The 18,191-nt window shown below is 35.1% G+C and overlaps 1 protein-coding gene across 2 annotated transcripts in view; it reads left to right on the top strand.

Annotated features, from left to right (window-relative positions):
* Window positions 1-17,834, top strand: part of Mtp (microsomal triacylglycerol transfer protein) — a 58,989-nt gene extending 41,155 nt beyond the window's left edge. For both annotated transcript variants that reach the window (XM_071589015.1, XM_071589014.1), the window contains 11 exons: window positions 639-787; window positions 867-1,027; window positions 5,078-5,238; window positions 5,333-5,451; window positions 5,539-5,784; window positions 7,466-7,603; window positions 7,816-8,103; window positions 8,578-8,793; window positions 10,570-10,724; window positions 12,354-12,521; window positions 16,795-17,834. In XM_071589015.1, the coding sequence (XP_071445116.1) occupies window positions 639-787; window positions 867-1,027; window positions 5,078-5,238; window positions 5,333-5,451; window positions 5,539-5,784; window positions 7,466-7,603; window positions 7,816-8,103; window positions 8,578-8,793; window positions 10,570-10,724; window positions 12,354-12,521; window positions 16,795-16,942 (1,949 nt within the window). In that variant the 3' untranslated portion in view covers window positions 16,943-17,834. The remainder of the gene's footprint in view (window positions 1-638; window positions 788-866; window positions 1,028-5,077; window positions 5,239-5,332; window positions 5,452-5,538; window positions 5,785-7,465; window positions 7,604-7,815; window positions 8,104-8,577; window positions 8,794-10,569; window positions 10,725-12,353; window positions 12,522-16,794) is intronic.
* The last annotated feature ends 357 nt before the right edge of the window (window positions 17,835-18,191 follow it).

Below are 18,191 nucleotides of genomic sequence, written 5' to 3'. Positions count from 1 at the left end.
AGCTTGCTTTGGAGGAATACATATTGTTCCAGTTTTAACTCTTCCTGGGATAAATGGAACTGCAGGGGATACCTTTCTCATTTTTAGTCACAATTTTTGTCCTGGGTATTAGCAGTATTGGATCATGGGTATGGTTAAACTGCTGATACATAGAATATTTTTTAGAATTATTCTTAGAATTTTATTTATAAAAAAATTTGCTATCAAGAACATCCTAACTGGAGTCTGCTGTATATAAATTTAATTATGTATCATATTTGTATATAAATCAGTCTTCTTACATAAAGTCTTGCCTTTAGAGGTGATATACTTTTCTATATCCATTAATGCTTGAAGTCTACTTCATTAACTTGTAGCGATGTGGTTCTGTACACAAACTCTTAAATGGTATTTAAACCAATGTGACCATATATACAGTCTGAGGCTAACCATTACTTTTTTCTTTAGAAAATATAATTGCATAAGTTTATCAAATCAAACAAAATCATTATTCTAGAAATCATCTGAATTCATACTTATTTATATTTAATGGGAATTTAATGTGATAAAAGAATACTAATTCATATTATTTCAGCATTTGTGCATGGTTTATGGTTATGCGTGGCACTAATAGTTTGAATTTGTATTGATTTTTTTAGGAGAGAGTGACATGAGCTTTAACTTGGTCAAGTCAAGTAATATTTCTATAGCTGTGCAGGAGTTTGGAAAAAATCTTCAAATTAATTTTTTAAAAAGTTCATTAGAGGTGGTTCCTGAAAATCCAACATGTCGTGATGAATGTCCTTCAGTAAGTGTATCAATTGCTTACTAAATTTCAAGCTTATTTTAAACTATTTTTCTCAAGTGCATTTTGATCTTATTTTTAGTTCTCCAAATCAGTTGGTGATAGTAAAAAGAGCCTTGAAACTGAAAACCTTGGAAAAATTCGCTCAGCAAGCAGCTTCATAAAGTTGCTTAATGTTGCCAGACAGGCCACTGCAGACCAAATCTCCAAAGTGCTCAAATCACAGAAGAACAAAAGAATATTGTAAGTAATTACTACATTACTTTTTAAGGTTTATATGATAGACAGTTTTTATGTTTGTAATTTCAAAGCAATTCACTTAAGTACTGATCAGTATTTAGCTTATCAATTAATATAAAAGTACTTTTAATGGTCCTGTTCCATAAAGAGCAGAGAAAGACAAATGAGAGTTCTTCAAACCACTTGTGACTGACTGACTGCCTGGTAACTGTTAAAGAGTCAGCTGTGGCAAAAAATGGAGAACACTGCAGTGTGTTAGAGGCAACATAGGTTGTGGGATGAGGGGACATGTCAAAGGCTTATCTCATTTGCGAGATGACACCAAATCTCTTTTTTTCTTACTACATTAAACAGAATGTACTCGTAGTTGTCCTAAGGATCATATGATCCCCTAAACAAAGCACCTGCTATCTGGGGAACTTACAGTTGGCACCCATTTGGCATTGAATTGTGTAATCTAGCAGTGTTGACCTTGAACAGGACAGGAAATAATTGATAGAGCAGGAGGCTCTTCCTCTTCCACTCAGCAAAGTACTACTACTACTCAGTGAATGTAACCCTATTTTGGTAATGAGATATCAAAGCTAGTGGAATGGTTGCTGCATTAGAGTTGTGATGACAGACGAGTTCCACTTTTTTTTGCAATGATTTATATTTTTGTGCTGCATCACCATTTTAATAAGAGATTCAAAAGTGTTTTATGTGATTTGCTTGGTGTTTTGTGCATTTACTTCAAGTGAAGCAAATCAGTGTTGCAGACAGAACTGTCTAGTGGTTGACATGGCTTGTTGGCGAGTCAAACGAATCACATGATGTGCCACTAATACATAGATTTTAACTTGAGTGTATTCAAGTCAATATGGTCAGTTGACCATTATTAATATGTCATTATGTGGTTTAGTGTACGTTAGACTGGAAAGGATGAGAAACACTGACATAGTACTGACTGTAGCAGCAGATTGTTTCTGAACTTGTGGCTGAAAGCCTAAAACATGTAAGTTCATGGCAAAATATGTTATTCTTTTGGCGTGCCATTCTACCCTTTGTGTTTCTTAACCTAACAGCTGAATTTAGTTGAGGCACAAATATAAATGAAAATAATGGATTTAGTTTATGTCATCTCAGATTAGAATATGGCAGGTTATATTTTTTCATCAGGCCTTCTGCTTCACCTTGGATAACCTTGGCAGGACTGGTGCCCTAACCTGTCCTGGTAGTTTTCCCCCTCTGGTTGTGCCTCTCCCACACCTGGTGCACCACCCTCATGGGCAATCTCACCTCATCCTCACAATTTTGCTGTGTCACTTCAATGTATGGCCTGAAATCTTGAAGGGAAAGGTATGTCCCCACAGTTTCACATTCCTACTGAGCAAAGTGCTATACTTCTTTGATGTACTTCTCAGTTGCCCTTGATGACCTCCTTGTAGCCAAATAGTATACGTTCTTGAGATTTAGGGCCTGACTTGCTCTCTCACCAAATGTGAGATGTCCACTCTCATGTTTGACATCCAAATACATACTCGAATATGCTCCATGTTATTTCTCCTCATAGATCTCTCCCTTTCCATACCCCTTGGGTGTTGTGTTAAAGTCAAGGGGTGCTGATGAACATCTGTCACAAGCGTGAAATGTCGTGGTCAGAATTTCTACCCAAAAGGAAGGTATTACACACCTCTCTTGGTAGATGTGTTGACAGCAGGGAAGGAGTTTAAGTAAATTGAGTATGCAAGGCTGTTAATTACTACCATTGGTTTTAAATATGTATATTGAGAAAGCAATTAATGAGATCAAGAAAAATATCTGTATGAATTCAAGGAAAAAGGATAAGTATGCCATAATTAGCATAATAATTTAACAATAATAGCAATAATAATATGCAGATGGTTTATCTCTACTGCTAGAGAAGATAGAAGACATTTCAAGGATTGTAGTAACTATTTGATATATTTAGCCGATGATAGAAAATAAATAGAGGGCCCTCAAATAATGGTATTGAATGAATAGCATTCGATTTTGTTAAATCGTGTTAAATGTGTGCATGGTCGCTGTGGTTGATTCAATAAGTTTTGTGAAAAGAAGTATTCTCTTCAAAACTTGCCGACAATTCTTACTAAAGACTTTTCATATGTCAACCATGAAAAAGTACAAATCTTCTGGAGAAAGGAACATTTAAATTCTTATGAATGGTAGCTTCATGCTTTAAATTTTTCTTGAATATTATCAACCTTGGAAAGCATTGATAATTGTGGCTACAGAAACAACATGGCTTAAGTGAGTATGCATATCACCGTTGAAACACTTTTGAGCAATTCCTCAGAATTTCAATTTACCTATACTTTGTTTACAGTAACAGTTCTTGCATCCCCTTATGAGGAGGGCTAATGTGTTATCATAGTAAATAGTTGAATAATGTCTTCCTGTTTAGCCAAATTCCTACCATAAATTTTTATTGCCTCCTGGTAAATATGACATTAATGCTCATTCAGATTCTTATGTATGTTATTAACTTATTCTATTGTAAAAAGGGGGAAATTGTCTGTAATTTTGATATATATTCCTAATGATTGTAACAAACTATATCCCTCAGATTTCAGGCTTACATATGTAACTATAGATTAGTTGAGGTAGAGCTTTTACAAATTCCAGTAATCATTAATTTCCTGTCCATCACTTCCACTTGTAGATCATCATCTCCGAATTATCCTTTGATCTTGGCAATTCTCCTTTAAAATTATTCATGTACACAACTTATAACATTACCTTGTTATTGGTTGTTTATTAAATATTTGCAATGTTCATGGACATTAAACTAGATGTATTTAGTATTCGATTCACTCAGTGTAGGGATACTTTTATTCATAGACTAATGACTGCAAAAATATTTATGTCAGGAAAACAGATCAAGCTGAATTTCCAGGCTGGTGGATTATGAATTGCCTTTCTCATTTTTCAAAGTATTTTATTACTTTTAGGTATTACTATTTGAAGTAATTGATATAAACCCAGGTAAAATGGCAGTTTAGATGTTTTTAATAATCATTTCCAGCATGTATGTAATAAATAAAAGCTGACTGAATATAATATACTATGGCCAAATTTTATTTCATCAAGTGCCTCTTAATCATTCCTAATAAAACCTTGATGAATTAACTCTGTCTGCATAGATAATCCTGCTCTACACAGTTAATCTTGCTTGTGGTAATCATTGCATTGTGAAAAAGCTGGTAGAAAATATTTAAATATTTTCCCAATTTTGTCTTTGCCCAGTAGATGGTCATTGTGAGTAAAAAGTAGTTGTATATTACTCTGAAAATATAATATAGAAACTATAAATATTAACTGAAAAATGGCAATGAAATATTGAGCCAATCTATGCCAGCCCAGCAATGGGCATATATTGGACATGAGTATCAGTTTAATAATGAAAAATGTTGCACCCTGGTGTAGGCCCAGAGTGGACCAATAATATTTATAGACCTGTGGCAACATGTACGTGCAGAATAAGATTAGTCAAAACAATGCAATTGACTGTAAATGTACATACAAGGGTAATCCCAATGGTATTTATAGGATTTTTTCAGATTATTGTTTTAAGGAGGAAATTTGAAATTATCACAGAACATATTATTGCAATTGTATGAGGTGCCATTGTTGTCATCAGTAAAAAATATATGTTGTTGAGGCAACCTATGCTTCGTTTATTGAGATTCAAATTGTTTTGATGGCCGAGTCTTTCATCAAAGTGGCCTATTACTAGGACCATTGCTATGCTAATCTCTTTGAGACAAGAGTAATTTACCAACATATTCATGCATTTCATATACTAATCCAGGTATCATACTCATACATTAATCCAGGTGAATGCCACTTATCCATGCTAATTTTATCGATTTCAATATTTTTCATCCATTTCTATAGAAAATAAGTTTTTAAATAGCACACTTCATATGAAGTGAATTTGTAATTATTGCTTTCCATTATGTGAATAGTATGACTTCATTAATTATAGTTAATTTAATTAATAAATTGAAACCATGTATTCTGGTTCTGCAGGCCTCAGCTAATTGATTTGGTTGGTGCTGCACAAACAGTACAAGCACATGAAGCTGCAATGAAATCAGTGCATTTTGATACAAATGGTGATCCAGATTTAGCCGAAAGATATTTATGGGCCCTATCTTTAGGATCGAACCCTAAGGAAGAAGTAATCCTTGGTAAGTTTTTGATAATTCTCTTTGAAATCCATGTATTATTAAAATCTCGTAACAAATCATATGGTACTCAAAATGAAAATTTAAATTATTACAGACTTACTGAAAAGGAGCAGGAAAAATATTGAGAATGAAAAGTTGCGGGAAACCCTGATTTTGACAATGGCAGCGATGACCAGACAATTTTCCAAGCACCAAGGAAATGAAAATAAGCATGTAAAAGTTAAACTTTTGTGGTAATAGTATGTCTTTTTATTATGTAGTTCTATTTGTCAATTAAATTTTATCATTTATTCATTGCAGGTAATTGAAAAGGTCACAACCTTTATTGTTGATGGCTTATCAAGTTGTGAAAATGAGAAATGCAAGATGACATTCTTAAGAGCATTAAAGAATATGAAACTTAAATCCACCATACCTACCATCTTGAATTTTGCTCGTAATGGGACAAAAGTAACTTGTGTTACTGCAATGAAGGCTCTCAGAGACATGCCAAAAGATTTTTGGAATGAGGATGTTATTAAGGTTGCTGAAGAGATATTCTATCAGGTGAGTAGTTCAGTAGGATTGAGCTATTTTGCTATGCCTTCATGTTTTTAATAGCAAGCATCTCTTTTCCCTCAACATTTATGCCATGAGATAAGATTTATTTATTTAAAAACTTCAGTGAGGTGACATCATCTTTCGGGTTCTCTCCTCCTTAAATATCCCCTTCTCCAATTACCCTCCTTTCCTGTCTCTCTACTTTACTGCCTTTGGTCTGGTCAAGTTCGATGTCAAATTGCCTCATTCCTCCAGTTGGTGTCTGAAATTAAAATGGTTGCCACTGCCATGGTTCACTCTAAAAAACAGTGCCTAAATGATGCAATTACTTGTTTTACATTGGTCATTCAATAAGTGCATAGGAAAAAATAGAAAAACAAAAAAAATTATGGGTTGATTGTTTTTTATCTTTCAATATAATCTTCTTTTCTCCCAGTATTTTTCAACTTTTTTAAGCCTTCCAAAAAGTAAGATTTTGGATGGCCCTCAAAATAGGCATCTGACCTGATTCGGCATGAATAGTTTTCCGTCTAGCCATTTTTTCAAGTTTGGAAATGAAAAACAGTCACTGGGGGCCAAATTTGGTGAATACGGTGGATGTTGTTATTATAATTTGAACTTTAATTTGATAATATTTTCCATTGAAACTGTGCAGGTGTGTACCCGAGCATTGTCCAGATGGAAGAGAATTTTTTTTTGCCAAATGAGAACTTTTTCTTAATTTATTTACTCAACTCGTACAACAATCACCCATAATACTTTCCATTTATCATTTGTCCTTCTGCAAGTAATCAATGTAGTTGATTCCGCGTGCATCCCAAAAAACCATGGCCATCCCCTTGCCGGCTAATTTCACTATGTTAGCCTTCTTTGGAACTGGGTTGACTTTAAGAACCCACTACAGGGCTCACCCCTGTATTTTGACTGTTCCTTTGTTTCTGGAGTGTTGTAGTGTATCTATGTTTTGTACACAGTGCAGAAACAGTGCAGTGCATGCAGAAACTCATCAGATTGCAATGGAAAAGTGCCAAACCAGCCTCCAATTTGACCAAATGATTCTCTACTTAGAGCAAATGGAGGAGAGACCCATCTTGCCAAAAAATTTTCCTGTAACATTGAAAATACTGTAACTAATGATGTGTCTGTTGCCTCAATTATTTTGCCTACTTTGTTTCATTTATAGCTCAGAACCATATTATGGATTGTTTCAATCCCTTTTCATTATTAAGCCTTTTTAATAGAAGTGTTTAATCATGATAATTACCCATTTTTGTCCATTTTCTATTTAAACAAATGTCAGCTCAAATTTTTGCCTCATTCAACTATGAAAATGAAACCATGTGATGGATGCAGCTGAAAATTTAACAGTCTAATAAGAGATGAGGTCTATGTATAGAAGAAAATCTTTTCCGATACTATGAGGGCCTTCTATTGGATTTTCTGAGGAATTATTGAATGACCCACACATTTTAGTCGTGTCCACTTTGTTAAAACTGGCAAGTCACTGGCAAAGTCATATTCTTGTAATTCACTATCATTTCAGTAGCATATGGTGGGATGAGTTTTAATAGATTTTATTCCATAAGCCCCAATTATTTCATAGTATTTTAATAAATATTCTCCTTTCTGTTATCTTGTTTTTACTTTCTCCTGTTATTTTATTATTGAAGAATTTCTCTTATGATAGATGGGCAAAAAATATGATTCAAGTGCAAGAACGATGGCAGTTGATATATTGCTGGAATCAGGTCCATCTAAGAGCAGTATGGCCAGGCTTCTTTGGTTTATGGCGAATGTTGAAAATCGGCGTGGTTCAGCCACTGAGGTAAATGGCATTCATTGCTTGTTTTAATTATTCGGTGTCATGTGGGAAAGAAAGAATTTACGGATAATGAATTCATCTCTGTTACATTAAGTATGGTATGCAAATTCTATAAACGAAATAGATAAACTATTTTTCCATTATGTTTGATGTCTGTAATATATTTATAGGTCAAATGTGCAGTTTAAATAAAATCATTCATTTTTTCTCTCTAGGTGTGTCACTATGCTCTGCAGCGTGTGAGACAACTATATGATTCTTCAGGATATTTTGGTGAAACATTTAGAAGTGTGCATGATATGGCAGTTTCTGAATTAAGTGTACAAAATTATCATGCTTTGAGTCACAAAGGATTAGCTTCAGCTCTTTCATGGCCTTTCCTTGAGTCTACTAGTAGCAATGGAAGTCTTGTGTCCATCTTAGAAATAGCTGGTGGACTTCTTAAGCAAGGAGCTATTGACATTATCCTTGAACGTGAGGGAGAAACTAAAAAGATGTTCACTGTAAGTTGTGCTGGAAATCACTCCATGAAGTACTACTACTAGGTACTACTATATCATTAGACTTAGTAACAGATATATTCCATCTCTGGATGATTTCGATCAAAGTATCATCTTTTGGTATGTAAGTATCAATGAATATTCTTTTATATTTATAATAAATTAGGCACAGTGGAATCTCCCTTGGTAAGCATCTTGTTTAGCAATTATTGCGCCTAACAAGAAAAAAAAAATTTTTTAATGTCCAGCTTAACTAGCAACTTTTCACGTAATGAGTGACAAGGAGAGGGGGATTCCTGCAATGATTGTGCATCTGCTGCTTAACTTGGTTTTGATCACTCATTTTACTAGAAACTTAGTGTCACAAGTGATCATACATATGTATGCCTTTTTCACCTGAATTTTAACCTTTTTTCTTGACTTCTTTTGTTTGCTAAGGAGCATACTCTTAAAGCTGCTGAATTTTTGTTATTGCAGTTGGGATTATTTGCTGGTGGCTTGGGGGCCTTAATTTCTTCTGAAGACAGTGGGGAGAGTGAAGATGATGATATAGAGGAGGAATATGCAAATGCAGGAATGGAACTTAGTGTAATGGGTGTGCAATTGCGACCCTTCATGTTCTTCTCTGGACAGGGAGAATTAATGGGACATGTGTGGTCTGGAACTGCATCGGAGAGGACACCAGCATTTCAGGTTAGAAATTTTTTCAAGTTCACATATTTTGCCTTTAGTTTTTTGGGGGGGGACACAGGTATAATTGATCCATAAGCGCAAGACGATTTGCTGGAAACATACTATATATTACATATTTTTTCCTAGATCAGTCATAGAAAATGGTGCCATCATTACTAATGTCAATAATTCACTATTTTGAGTTACTATTAAGCAACAGGTGTTTTATTATTGCATTGGAAGTACTGCCTAAAACAATTCCCAAATAAATCTTAAATGTATACACTATATGGCTGCGTAGATTTTCGCGGCGGTGGCTTGAAGAATTACAAAATCTCGAAAGACCTATACGAAGGGGTCTATCAAGTACCGTGTTCATGTGGGAAAGCCTACATCGGGGAAACATGCCGAGCTATGAAAGTTCGGATGAAAGAACACCTCCGGGCTACTACGAACAAACAGTTTCACCTCTCGGCCATCTCCGAGCATAAATGGAGTGAACCCGGCCATGATATTCTATTCCATGACGCTACAATCATAAGTAAAGAAAGTAGATATTACCCACGCCTAATCAGAGAAGCTATTGAGATAGCCAAAAACCCGGCGAATTTCAATAGAGATGAAGGCTACCATCTCCACAATGCGTGGAAGAGAGTCCTCCGAAAAAGGACCAATCAGAGAGCAGCACTTGGACGGGACCACCTATATAAGGACGGCCAAAATCTGAGTCCCTCATCTTCGACCTGAAGACGCCGGATGAAACTTCGGCGAAACTGTTGTCGGCTTCAAACAACAACGCGGTGAAAACCCGGACATGCAGAATTCTTCTTGTATACACTATAGTGTGTTTATTTACATCTCACATGTGGTGCTGCCACGAAACAAAATGTTAGGTTAATTGGGATGTCACCCCTCTGCTCAAACATTGTATCTCTCCGGATAACTCGAAGACTATGGGCATTCAACCTTAATTAGTATGAGAGTTTTGTTAAGGCATAGAAAATGGCTGCTTTTAAAAGCAATTTTTGATAATATCAAAATAATAAATTAAACAAATTGTCACATAAAAAGTTAAAATGATAATAACATCATGGGATCTTATGAGAGAAGGTTGTCATACGATACTGCATTTAAACTTGAATTAGTGAATTATGGTTCAAAACATGGAAACATGGGAGCTGAAAGACATTTTGGCCCAGTGATGACGAATTTCCAGGATTCTATGATGAATAAACGTTTATATACATGTAGCTGCTAATTTTTTAATGTAACAACTCAATTTTCCTTGTATTGTGTCAACATAAAAATAGTTATGTCTTTTTTCTCTGATCCAGGTATTTTTTCATAAATTCTGACCTGAAAAATCAGGGTGCATCTTATGCTCCAGGAAATACCATACATTTTCTTGATTACTCAATTGGTAAGAGCATCTGAGCAAGTCAAATATCCATGGTTCAAGTCCCAGTCAAGGAAACTTTTTTTCACTTTAATATACACCCTTCCACTTTCCTCACCAATCCTGAGTTTATATTTTGTGTTTGCTGATCACTTTTCCTTATATCTATATCTATGTGGATATGTGTTCCTCATTTGGCATTTTCTTTTGTGTTTGACTGTTTATATAAATATCTAAAAAAGTTTATTCAGGGAAAAACAACTACCATACCCTAATCAGGAGTTGAATGCACAGCCTTATCAACATTTTCAGTCATAGTTTCCCACCTTGTTTTTCAGTGTCTTCAATTGGGTTTCCATTGGTGTGTGTTTTTATATGTTTTTTTGCATTGTTTCCCCCAGATAGTAACCCTCCTTCTGGATCACTACCAAACCATTCTGCTTCAGAATGGATTTGCTACCTCCATCAGTCTTCAGGGAGCTGTTTCATTTGATTTGGCTGGGCAAGTTCAATTAAGTATGTGGAACAGGAATGCTCAGTCAGTAGTGGAGAAAAAGTGAGTTATATTTAATTAGTGATTACTATATTTAAAACATAGCATTTTTCATAATTAAATGGTTCCTGAAATGGAAATATTTTCTATGTATTTTATATACATTGGAACCTTGGTTTGCGATGCTAATTGATAATGATATATGATTTAATTATCAGCCTCATAAATTATGAGGTTGATTCCGAAAATTTAGTTGACAGTACATTTTTAGAAAATGTTTATAATCTAGCATGCAGCTCTAAAATTTGATCATTCGAAACAATTTTTGCTATTTCTAACCAATAGCAACAAAATCGTCATTGACTGTGTGTGTTAAAAGTTACTTAATTCTGGATATTTTTCATTTTCTTCCAAAATAGATTAGAAAATAAAATGATGGAGTTCATACTTCTCTATAGACAGGAGAAATTTATTAATTGCACCAATAATGTCTGTTTGTACACATACACACATGCGCAAATATATACATGTACAGACACATGAGACAACATAGACATGTGTATTTGGTTTTGATGATTTTATTATTAAGTAGGTTTTCTGGGTACCCATATTTCTTGAGGGTTGTTGGTTGTCCATGTATGTCTGGAGGGGGTGTTGTTGGCACAGAGACAGGAAGTCATGGACTGACCGTGAAAAAGGGATGGAGCATTTTGTGTGTAATTGGTGGCAGCTGTTGACATGAAGGTGTTGTTGGTCTGTTTAATATGGATTGAGATGTTAAATTTTTTATTCTGGAGGTGAAATTTGATATCAGGAATAGTAATGGTAAAAACAAAAAAGTAAATTTATTATGGTTTCAATTTAATGACAGTGAACATTTGAATCACAAGATCCAGTCACTAAAGTCTTGGATTACTCTTAATTGTACATTGCATTTTTTTGTCTTATCAAGTAAGCCCCGTTAAAATGTCAACCCAAGTGTCATTTGTGAGGTGACTCCCAATCCTAAACCTAAAATGGGGTGGTAATTTTAGGGATCTTTTAAGCTGTTTTTTCCTCATTACCCTTGACCCTGCACCACACTTGACCCCTCCAAATCAGTCTCCGCACTCTCCAATTGAAAATTATGAAGGGAGGGATTGACACATGGCTTTCATATTTTCTAGTGTCTATAGAATTGCTAAATATCATTCTAATCCCTTGGAGTTCATCCTCATCTAGGCTAGGTAACTAACTATCCTTGTTGGAGAAATAGTGGTATGGGAAGTCAGGCTACTGAGACTGACAGTGTGAGAACTTCTTCCCAACTTTTCTCATAAAAGATGTTGTCTTAACTCCTTCCCGTCCACCCACCATTGCCCACCTGTGCTATGTCTTCATCGTCGACTTTCATTGCAGACCACTGTGGTATACCATAAAAAAGGAGTTGAAAGGATTGTGGATAATTCCTTTTATGCAAGGAATATCATTTTAGTCATACTGCCAGTAATAATTTATGATTGGTGGCACATCTGTGCTATATGTAATGTTCACACCTTATTATACAGTATAAGCAAATTAGTTGGGTTTGGTCAAGTACATGATACCTTGATAACTTTTCCATTACGTTTAATTATGAAAAAATTACCTTAATTTCAAGTGCTTTTGTATTAACAATATAGTATATTTCAAAATATATCTAATTCCTTGTAGTGCTGGAGTCTCCATTCAAGGACTTTTGAAAGTGGACTCATCGTTTGTGCGAAGTCACATTGAAACATCTCTTTCCACTGAAGCTCAGCTGAATCTCGTGTCTAACCTGGACTTCTATGGCAATGCAATAATTTGTCTTCAACTGAAGCAACCTGATTTAGTGATAAAGTAAGTATTTGAATAGTGCTGAAGAGCCATATGGTGTGCATGTGCAAAGCTCCTTTATTATTTTTGTTGAAAGAATTTAGTTTAAATTCTAGAGATTGTAATCACATATAAATAGATTCAATAATTGAAATTGCAAAACTGGTTGATTGGTACATTCAAAGTTTCTCAAATGAAGAATATTCTATTTAAAACTGAGACTAGTACTACTCTGTCCGATGAATACGAGAACGGGGGCCATAAAAACTTTTTTTTGCAAAATTTAGTCTACATCGATTTTGCCCCTTTAATTACTCTCCATTTGTTACTATGCACTCATTCCATCTTCTTTTCCACTGTTTAAAGCACCCTTAGAAGTCCTCAGCAGTTAGGCTTTTTAGTTTTCTCGTCATTTTTTGCTTTATGGTGTCCACATCTTCCCACTGATGTCCCCTCATCACATTTTTACATTTTGGGAATAAGAAAAAGTTGCAAGGGGTGAGATCTGGCAAATTAGGAGGATGATGAAGAATGGTGATTGATTTTTCTGCCAGAAACTGGCGAACAATCAGTGCTCAAAGTGCAGGTACATTGTCATGGTGATGGATCCATCCATCATGTTTGGTTAAAATAATGTGCACTGTTGATTTTCCTTAATCCTCAATCAGCTATCATTCAGGCGGTTTTTCGACAATCTGTAAGTACAAGGAACAGCACACAATCAATGTTTTTGTCATCACAGGTGGTTGAAGGTCGTCCCAACCTTGTATCATCCGTGGCTTCTTGTCAGCCATCTTTAAAATGCTTAATCCACTTGAAAATGGATGGTTTCTTCAGAGCATTATCATCGTAAACTGCTGTCAACACTTCAGTAATTTCTTGATAATTTTTACTGCACTTCACCAAAAAACTTGATGTTGATTCATTGCTCCGTGATTTCGTTAATTTCCATGTTCGACAAACAGTAAAAAGAAGGACAACAGGAACTAACATAAATGGCACCATACGCACAGCTTGACGATCCACCAAGCACAGACGTCTCATTGGGTCTCAGGCAACTAGCGCCGCTAGTGGGTGGGATTATAGTCCACGTCATGGCTACCAGATTGCACTAGTTCGCGCATTTATTGCACAGACCATGTATACTTGTTATGTTACCCTTGGTTTTATAAAGTTGTTCTGAATTTAAATAAAATAAATTCGATCCTGTGTATCCTAGGCCTTAATATTTAATTCATCATAGGCACACATTTTTCCTGGCATGGGTACCAGAAAAAATGAGCAATTATTTTATTAGTGTTTGTGTATGATAAATTTTGTTCAGAATGATGTTGTAATTCAACATCTTTTGCTGTTTTGAGTAAATCTATGGTTCGATAGTTATTGTATATGTTTTTTGATTCTCTTTCATTTAAAAATAGTTTATAATAATGATTGTTTGCTTCCCGTATTTTCTGTTAAACTGCCTTTCTAAATATTTGATACATTGCCAGGGAATTATATTTCTACAAATTTGGTGGTTAAAGATTAACTGTAGTGATAATTGAGTACTTTGAATGCAATGCCAAACCTTCTGCAAGGTTAAAAACCAATGTACTGCTTACAGACCTATTATCTGACTCAGGAGGACTTCTAAATCTACTTCTTGTAAGGTTTCTGGGTGGAATGCATCATCTCTTTGCAAGGGTTTCCCTGTTTAATGCCAGTTCTTTCACATTCATGTGTCAATATCTTTGTTTTTTTGGCCATCCATAAATTCCATCATAGGTGGTCCTCTTCTCTTTCATGCTTCTGATCTTTGTCTGATCAGAATTACACACCAATCTCAATATCTTACTGGTGACCAACTAGCCTATTGCTTCTATTTTTGTTAGCTGTTACTTTTCTGTCTCAATCTATCAAAAACTTCATTCCTTGCTCGCCCAGAGAATCTTCAATGTAGGTACAGCTCATTCAAGCAATCATTTTCCTCTTTTTACTTTTCAGAAGGGACCAGATTTCTTACCAGTACAATGCCACAATACCTGATTAGGTTTTTATGGAATGTTTCACATCTGTGTTGATTCCTTCACATGTTGACAATCTAATGACATGAAATGCATCTTTGACGAAAGATACTTACTCCTGTTTTAGATCTGGTCCTGGTGCTTGCCTGTCTTCACTCTTTCAGTGCTTGATCAAATTCTGTTAAGGTAGTTTTTTTCCAGGATACCCATACTCTCTTTCCAGGATTGCCCATACTCTTTTTCCAGGATATCATTTCCCAAATTGTTTGTTTACAACTATTGCATACAATTGTTCTGCCCGCAATTCTTCCTTCTACAATTTTTTCCACCTCACTCCAAATTGCTCTTCATCAATTATCACTCCTACCATTTTCATATCAAAAGGTTTTCTTCATTATGAATCTCCTTCAAATTTGGGAGTAAGCTCTTTCAGTGTCTCTCTTTGTCATATTTTCCACAATATCTGTTCATTTGTCCTCATTCTAATTTCCTCATTGTTTTTTCCGATTATTTTTTACTATTTTCTGCATTCATTCATGAGATTTACTTGATTCCACACAATATCCTGAGGTCTCCTTTTTGTGGTCTCTTTCATTCTGATTGGTGTGTATCCTTTTTCAATCTTCTCCATTATATTCCTGAGTATTTATGAAGTTCCTATTTGTGTGCATTTTAATACACTTTTTATTTTTTTAGCATGTATTATCTCTCTTGTAAGATTTTGTTGACATTTAAATAAATTAAATTCTGAAAAAAATTGTAACTAAAGCTAGAAAATTTTTAACTATAATTAACATCATTTTGTAGGACAAAATACATACCTCAAATTGAAATAATGCAGTAGGTATTACCTTTCCTATGCCCACCAAACTTTTACTGAACATCTATCAAAAGTGGTGTAGATGTATACAAAATACAGTCTCTCCCAAAGATAAAACATAAAATCCATAATGAATGCTATCAGCATTGGTAAAAACATGCCCTATTATTTTTATCATTGTCCCCTCATATTGATACAGAGTTTTACAATGGATCAATAAAATGCTCGGAGAAGCATGTTTGGGGAATCAAACCCAGGCCATTTAAAAAAAGTTGATAGGTATTACATGTATTCCAGAATTTTGTTATACCTGTCCTCCAAAAGCACACAGGGATATGAGACTTTCTGACCTCCCATATATTGCCTTCTGGGCAAAATACCACACAAAATGGCTTATCTTAACTTCTGTTCTCATAGTTATATTAATCAAGAAAAATTAAGTTTTCTAGTGATTTGGTGCATTGGGTTTCACCAATCCAGTGTCACCTATTTCCTGTGTATTCTTCCTAATCAGAGATTTACTTATGCTGTGTATACAGCTGGTGTTAAGTACTAGATCCAGCCCCTGGTCTCAGCTAACAAAATGAATTGAAAATGTGTACTTTGTTGTTCAGAATTAAGTTCCAAATCAGGTTGAGTCATTCATGTCACACAGAAATGGTCCTGCCAAAAGTGCCATGGAAAACAAACAAGCCACAAACTGTGTATCCGTAGAAGTTATGAGTGGATAGGTTGAAAAAGTGGCATATAGTTGCACATGGCCATCAAATATTAGCAACCACTGTGGGTTCAATATTTAGGCCTTATTATTTCCAGTATATGTTGCATGTAGAGGGTGCAGTGCTTAAATCCGGACAAGCAAGCGTTTCCTCAAATGAGATTTCCTTGCCAGGTTAGTGAAACCTTCCCCAGATTTCTCCAAAGCATTATGCTTGGCCTCAATATCGTAAACAGTTGATCTAGGGTACCCAAAGAATCGAACTATTTCCCTGGGCGAACGCCCAGCACGAACACTTTCGATAGTAGTGGCTCTTTGATTGCACTCGGCACTTGTATGCAACATCTTGGCCATTTTGAGGTTATGACCATTTACTACATGCCTATAGCTTTCAAGAACGCCCATTGCGACCTCCAGTGGAACTATGATATGGTGGGAAATTCAAATTGAAATATGTCCAGATTTAAGCGCCGCACCCTGTGCATGATATGGTAACGAACTGTACATTGTGCATTATTCATTTTGTGAAAATTTTTGCTATATGCCACACTTGATTAACCAGGATGCCACTGTATACTTCAAGAATGTACATCTCCATAAATATATCCATTTACCTTTAGGAAAATTGACAATCATAATTTTTCAGGCTATTTTATTCCTGAATAACTTCAGTCACCAAATTAATGTTTTCTATTGTATTACTTAAGAGTTTTTGAATCCTTTTTTGTATGCTTCTTATGTTTATTTTTTCAGGCAAAATACTCACAAAGTTGAGAGGATTATTGGCAGCAAGCATAAATTAAGGAAGTCAATTTATAAAGTGAATACTATACCTGGGAAGACTTATGCATTGAATAGGAAAAATAATGAGAATTGCAATTTGATATTAAGTGCAGCTTGAGTTCATCAAACATTTGTTGAGATCTTTTGTAATGTGACTGATTGTTTCTCAGGTTAGGATGTAAGTACCACAAAACAGTTCATTTAGTTCAAATGCTGGAATGTGTATGTATTCATGTATTGCATTTACATGTTTTAATTTTAAAAACTTATGCTCCTTAGACCAAACCATATAATATTGTTTTATTCTCATACTCACCTCATAACTCCATCCCTAAGGTGTTGATATTGGTGGAGTTGAGACTGCTCTCTTAGAATTTGGTTTACAATGGCTGTCAAAATTCATAGATATTGTTTGCTGAAATAGGTTTACCCTTTCAATATAGTGAACCATCAAAATCCTGAAAAATACTCAGATGAATTTGAAAGTGTTCAGAATCATGAGAGGTATTCTAATCACTATGTTTTTATAAATATGTTTTTCTTATTTCTGTTGAGTTCTGATGCATTGTATTAGTCCATTTGTTACTTAAATATCTTGTTATGTGATTATGAATGCTACACAAAAGGTTTATGTCTTTATCCTTTCATGCTTCAGTAATACATGCTTGTTGAATTACAAGTACAAAATGTTTTGTCCAGTTTGTATGAATTAAGGTACCAGTTTTAGTGATCATTGTCGTAGTGTAGTGGTATAAAATTTGGTTCATATTTGTATGAAGTGAGAACTGACATAAAACTATGTTTTAGAATATTAGGCTTTGCATATCATAAGAAGCAGTGTGATCCATGGTTAAGTTTGTGCCTATTAAATGTTGATTAAGAGTTGAGCAATTATTGATTATTAGAAAAGTCAAAATACTCTTGAACATATCATGTATAAAAATTAGTATTATGTTTTTAATGATTGAGTTGGAGGAAACTTCTATTAAAGAGTGAGATGCTGAGCATTAGAGGATCTTAGTAATTGCTATGTTCTAAGACTTAACAACCTTTGGGTCTTCAGTACGATTCAGCAGGGATTTCAGGGAAAAGGAAAATCACCAATAAGATGGGCAACTTTCATTATTATTTACTATGCAATTACATCCCAACTACCCCTCGGGAGTCCCATCCTGTGGTGTCCCTCTGGATGCATCCCCTGCCCTCTGTTCCTTTTGACTCATGAATTTCCCCAGGGAAGGATGCCAGGAGGTGGTGGTAGGAGGGGGTATACAAGTGGCGGAGGGGAGTGTGGGTAGAACCTTACATTCACTCTGCTTGTGCTGTGATGGGTCACCTTTACAGGTGGGAATAGGGAAATATGGAAG

The sequence above is a fragment of the Hetaerina americana genome, unplaced genomic scaffold (genome assembly GCF_022747635.1).
Source record: "Hetaerina americana unplaced genomic scaffold, ioHetAmer1.1.p SCAF_31, whole genome shotgun sequence".
Taxonomy (NCBI): domain Eukaryota; kingdom Metazoa; phylum Arthropoda; class Insecta; order Odonata; family Calopterygidae; genus Hetaerina; species Hetaerina americana.
The sequence above is the reverse complement of the archived record's forward strand: the minus strand, read 5'-3'. Positions and strand labels throughout refer to the sequence as shown.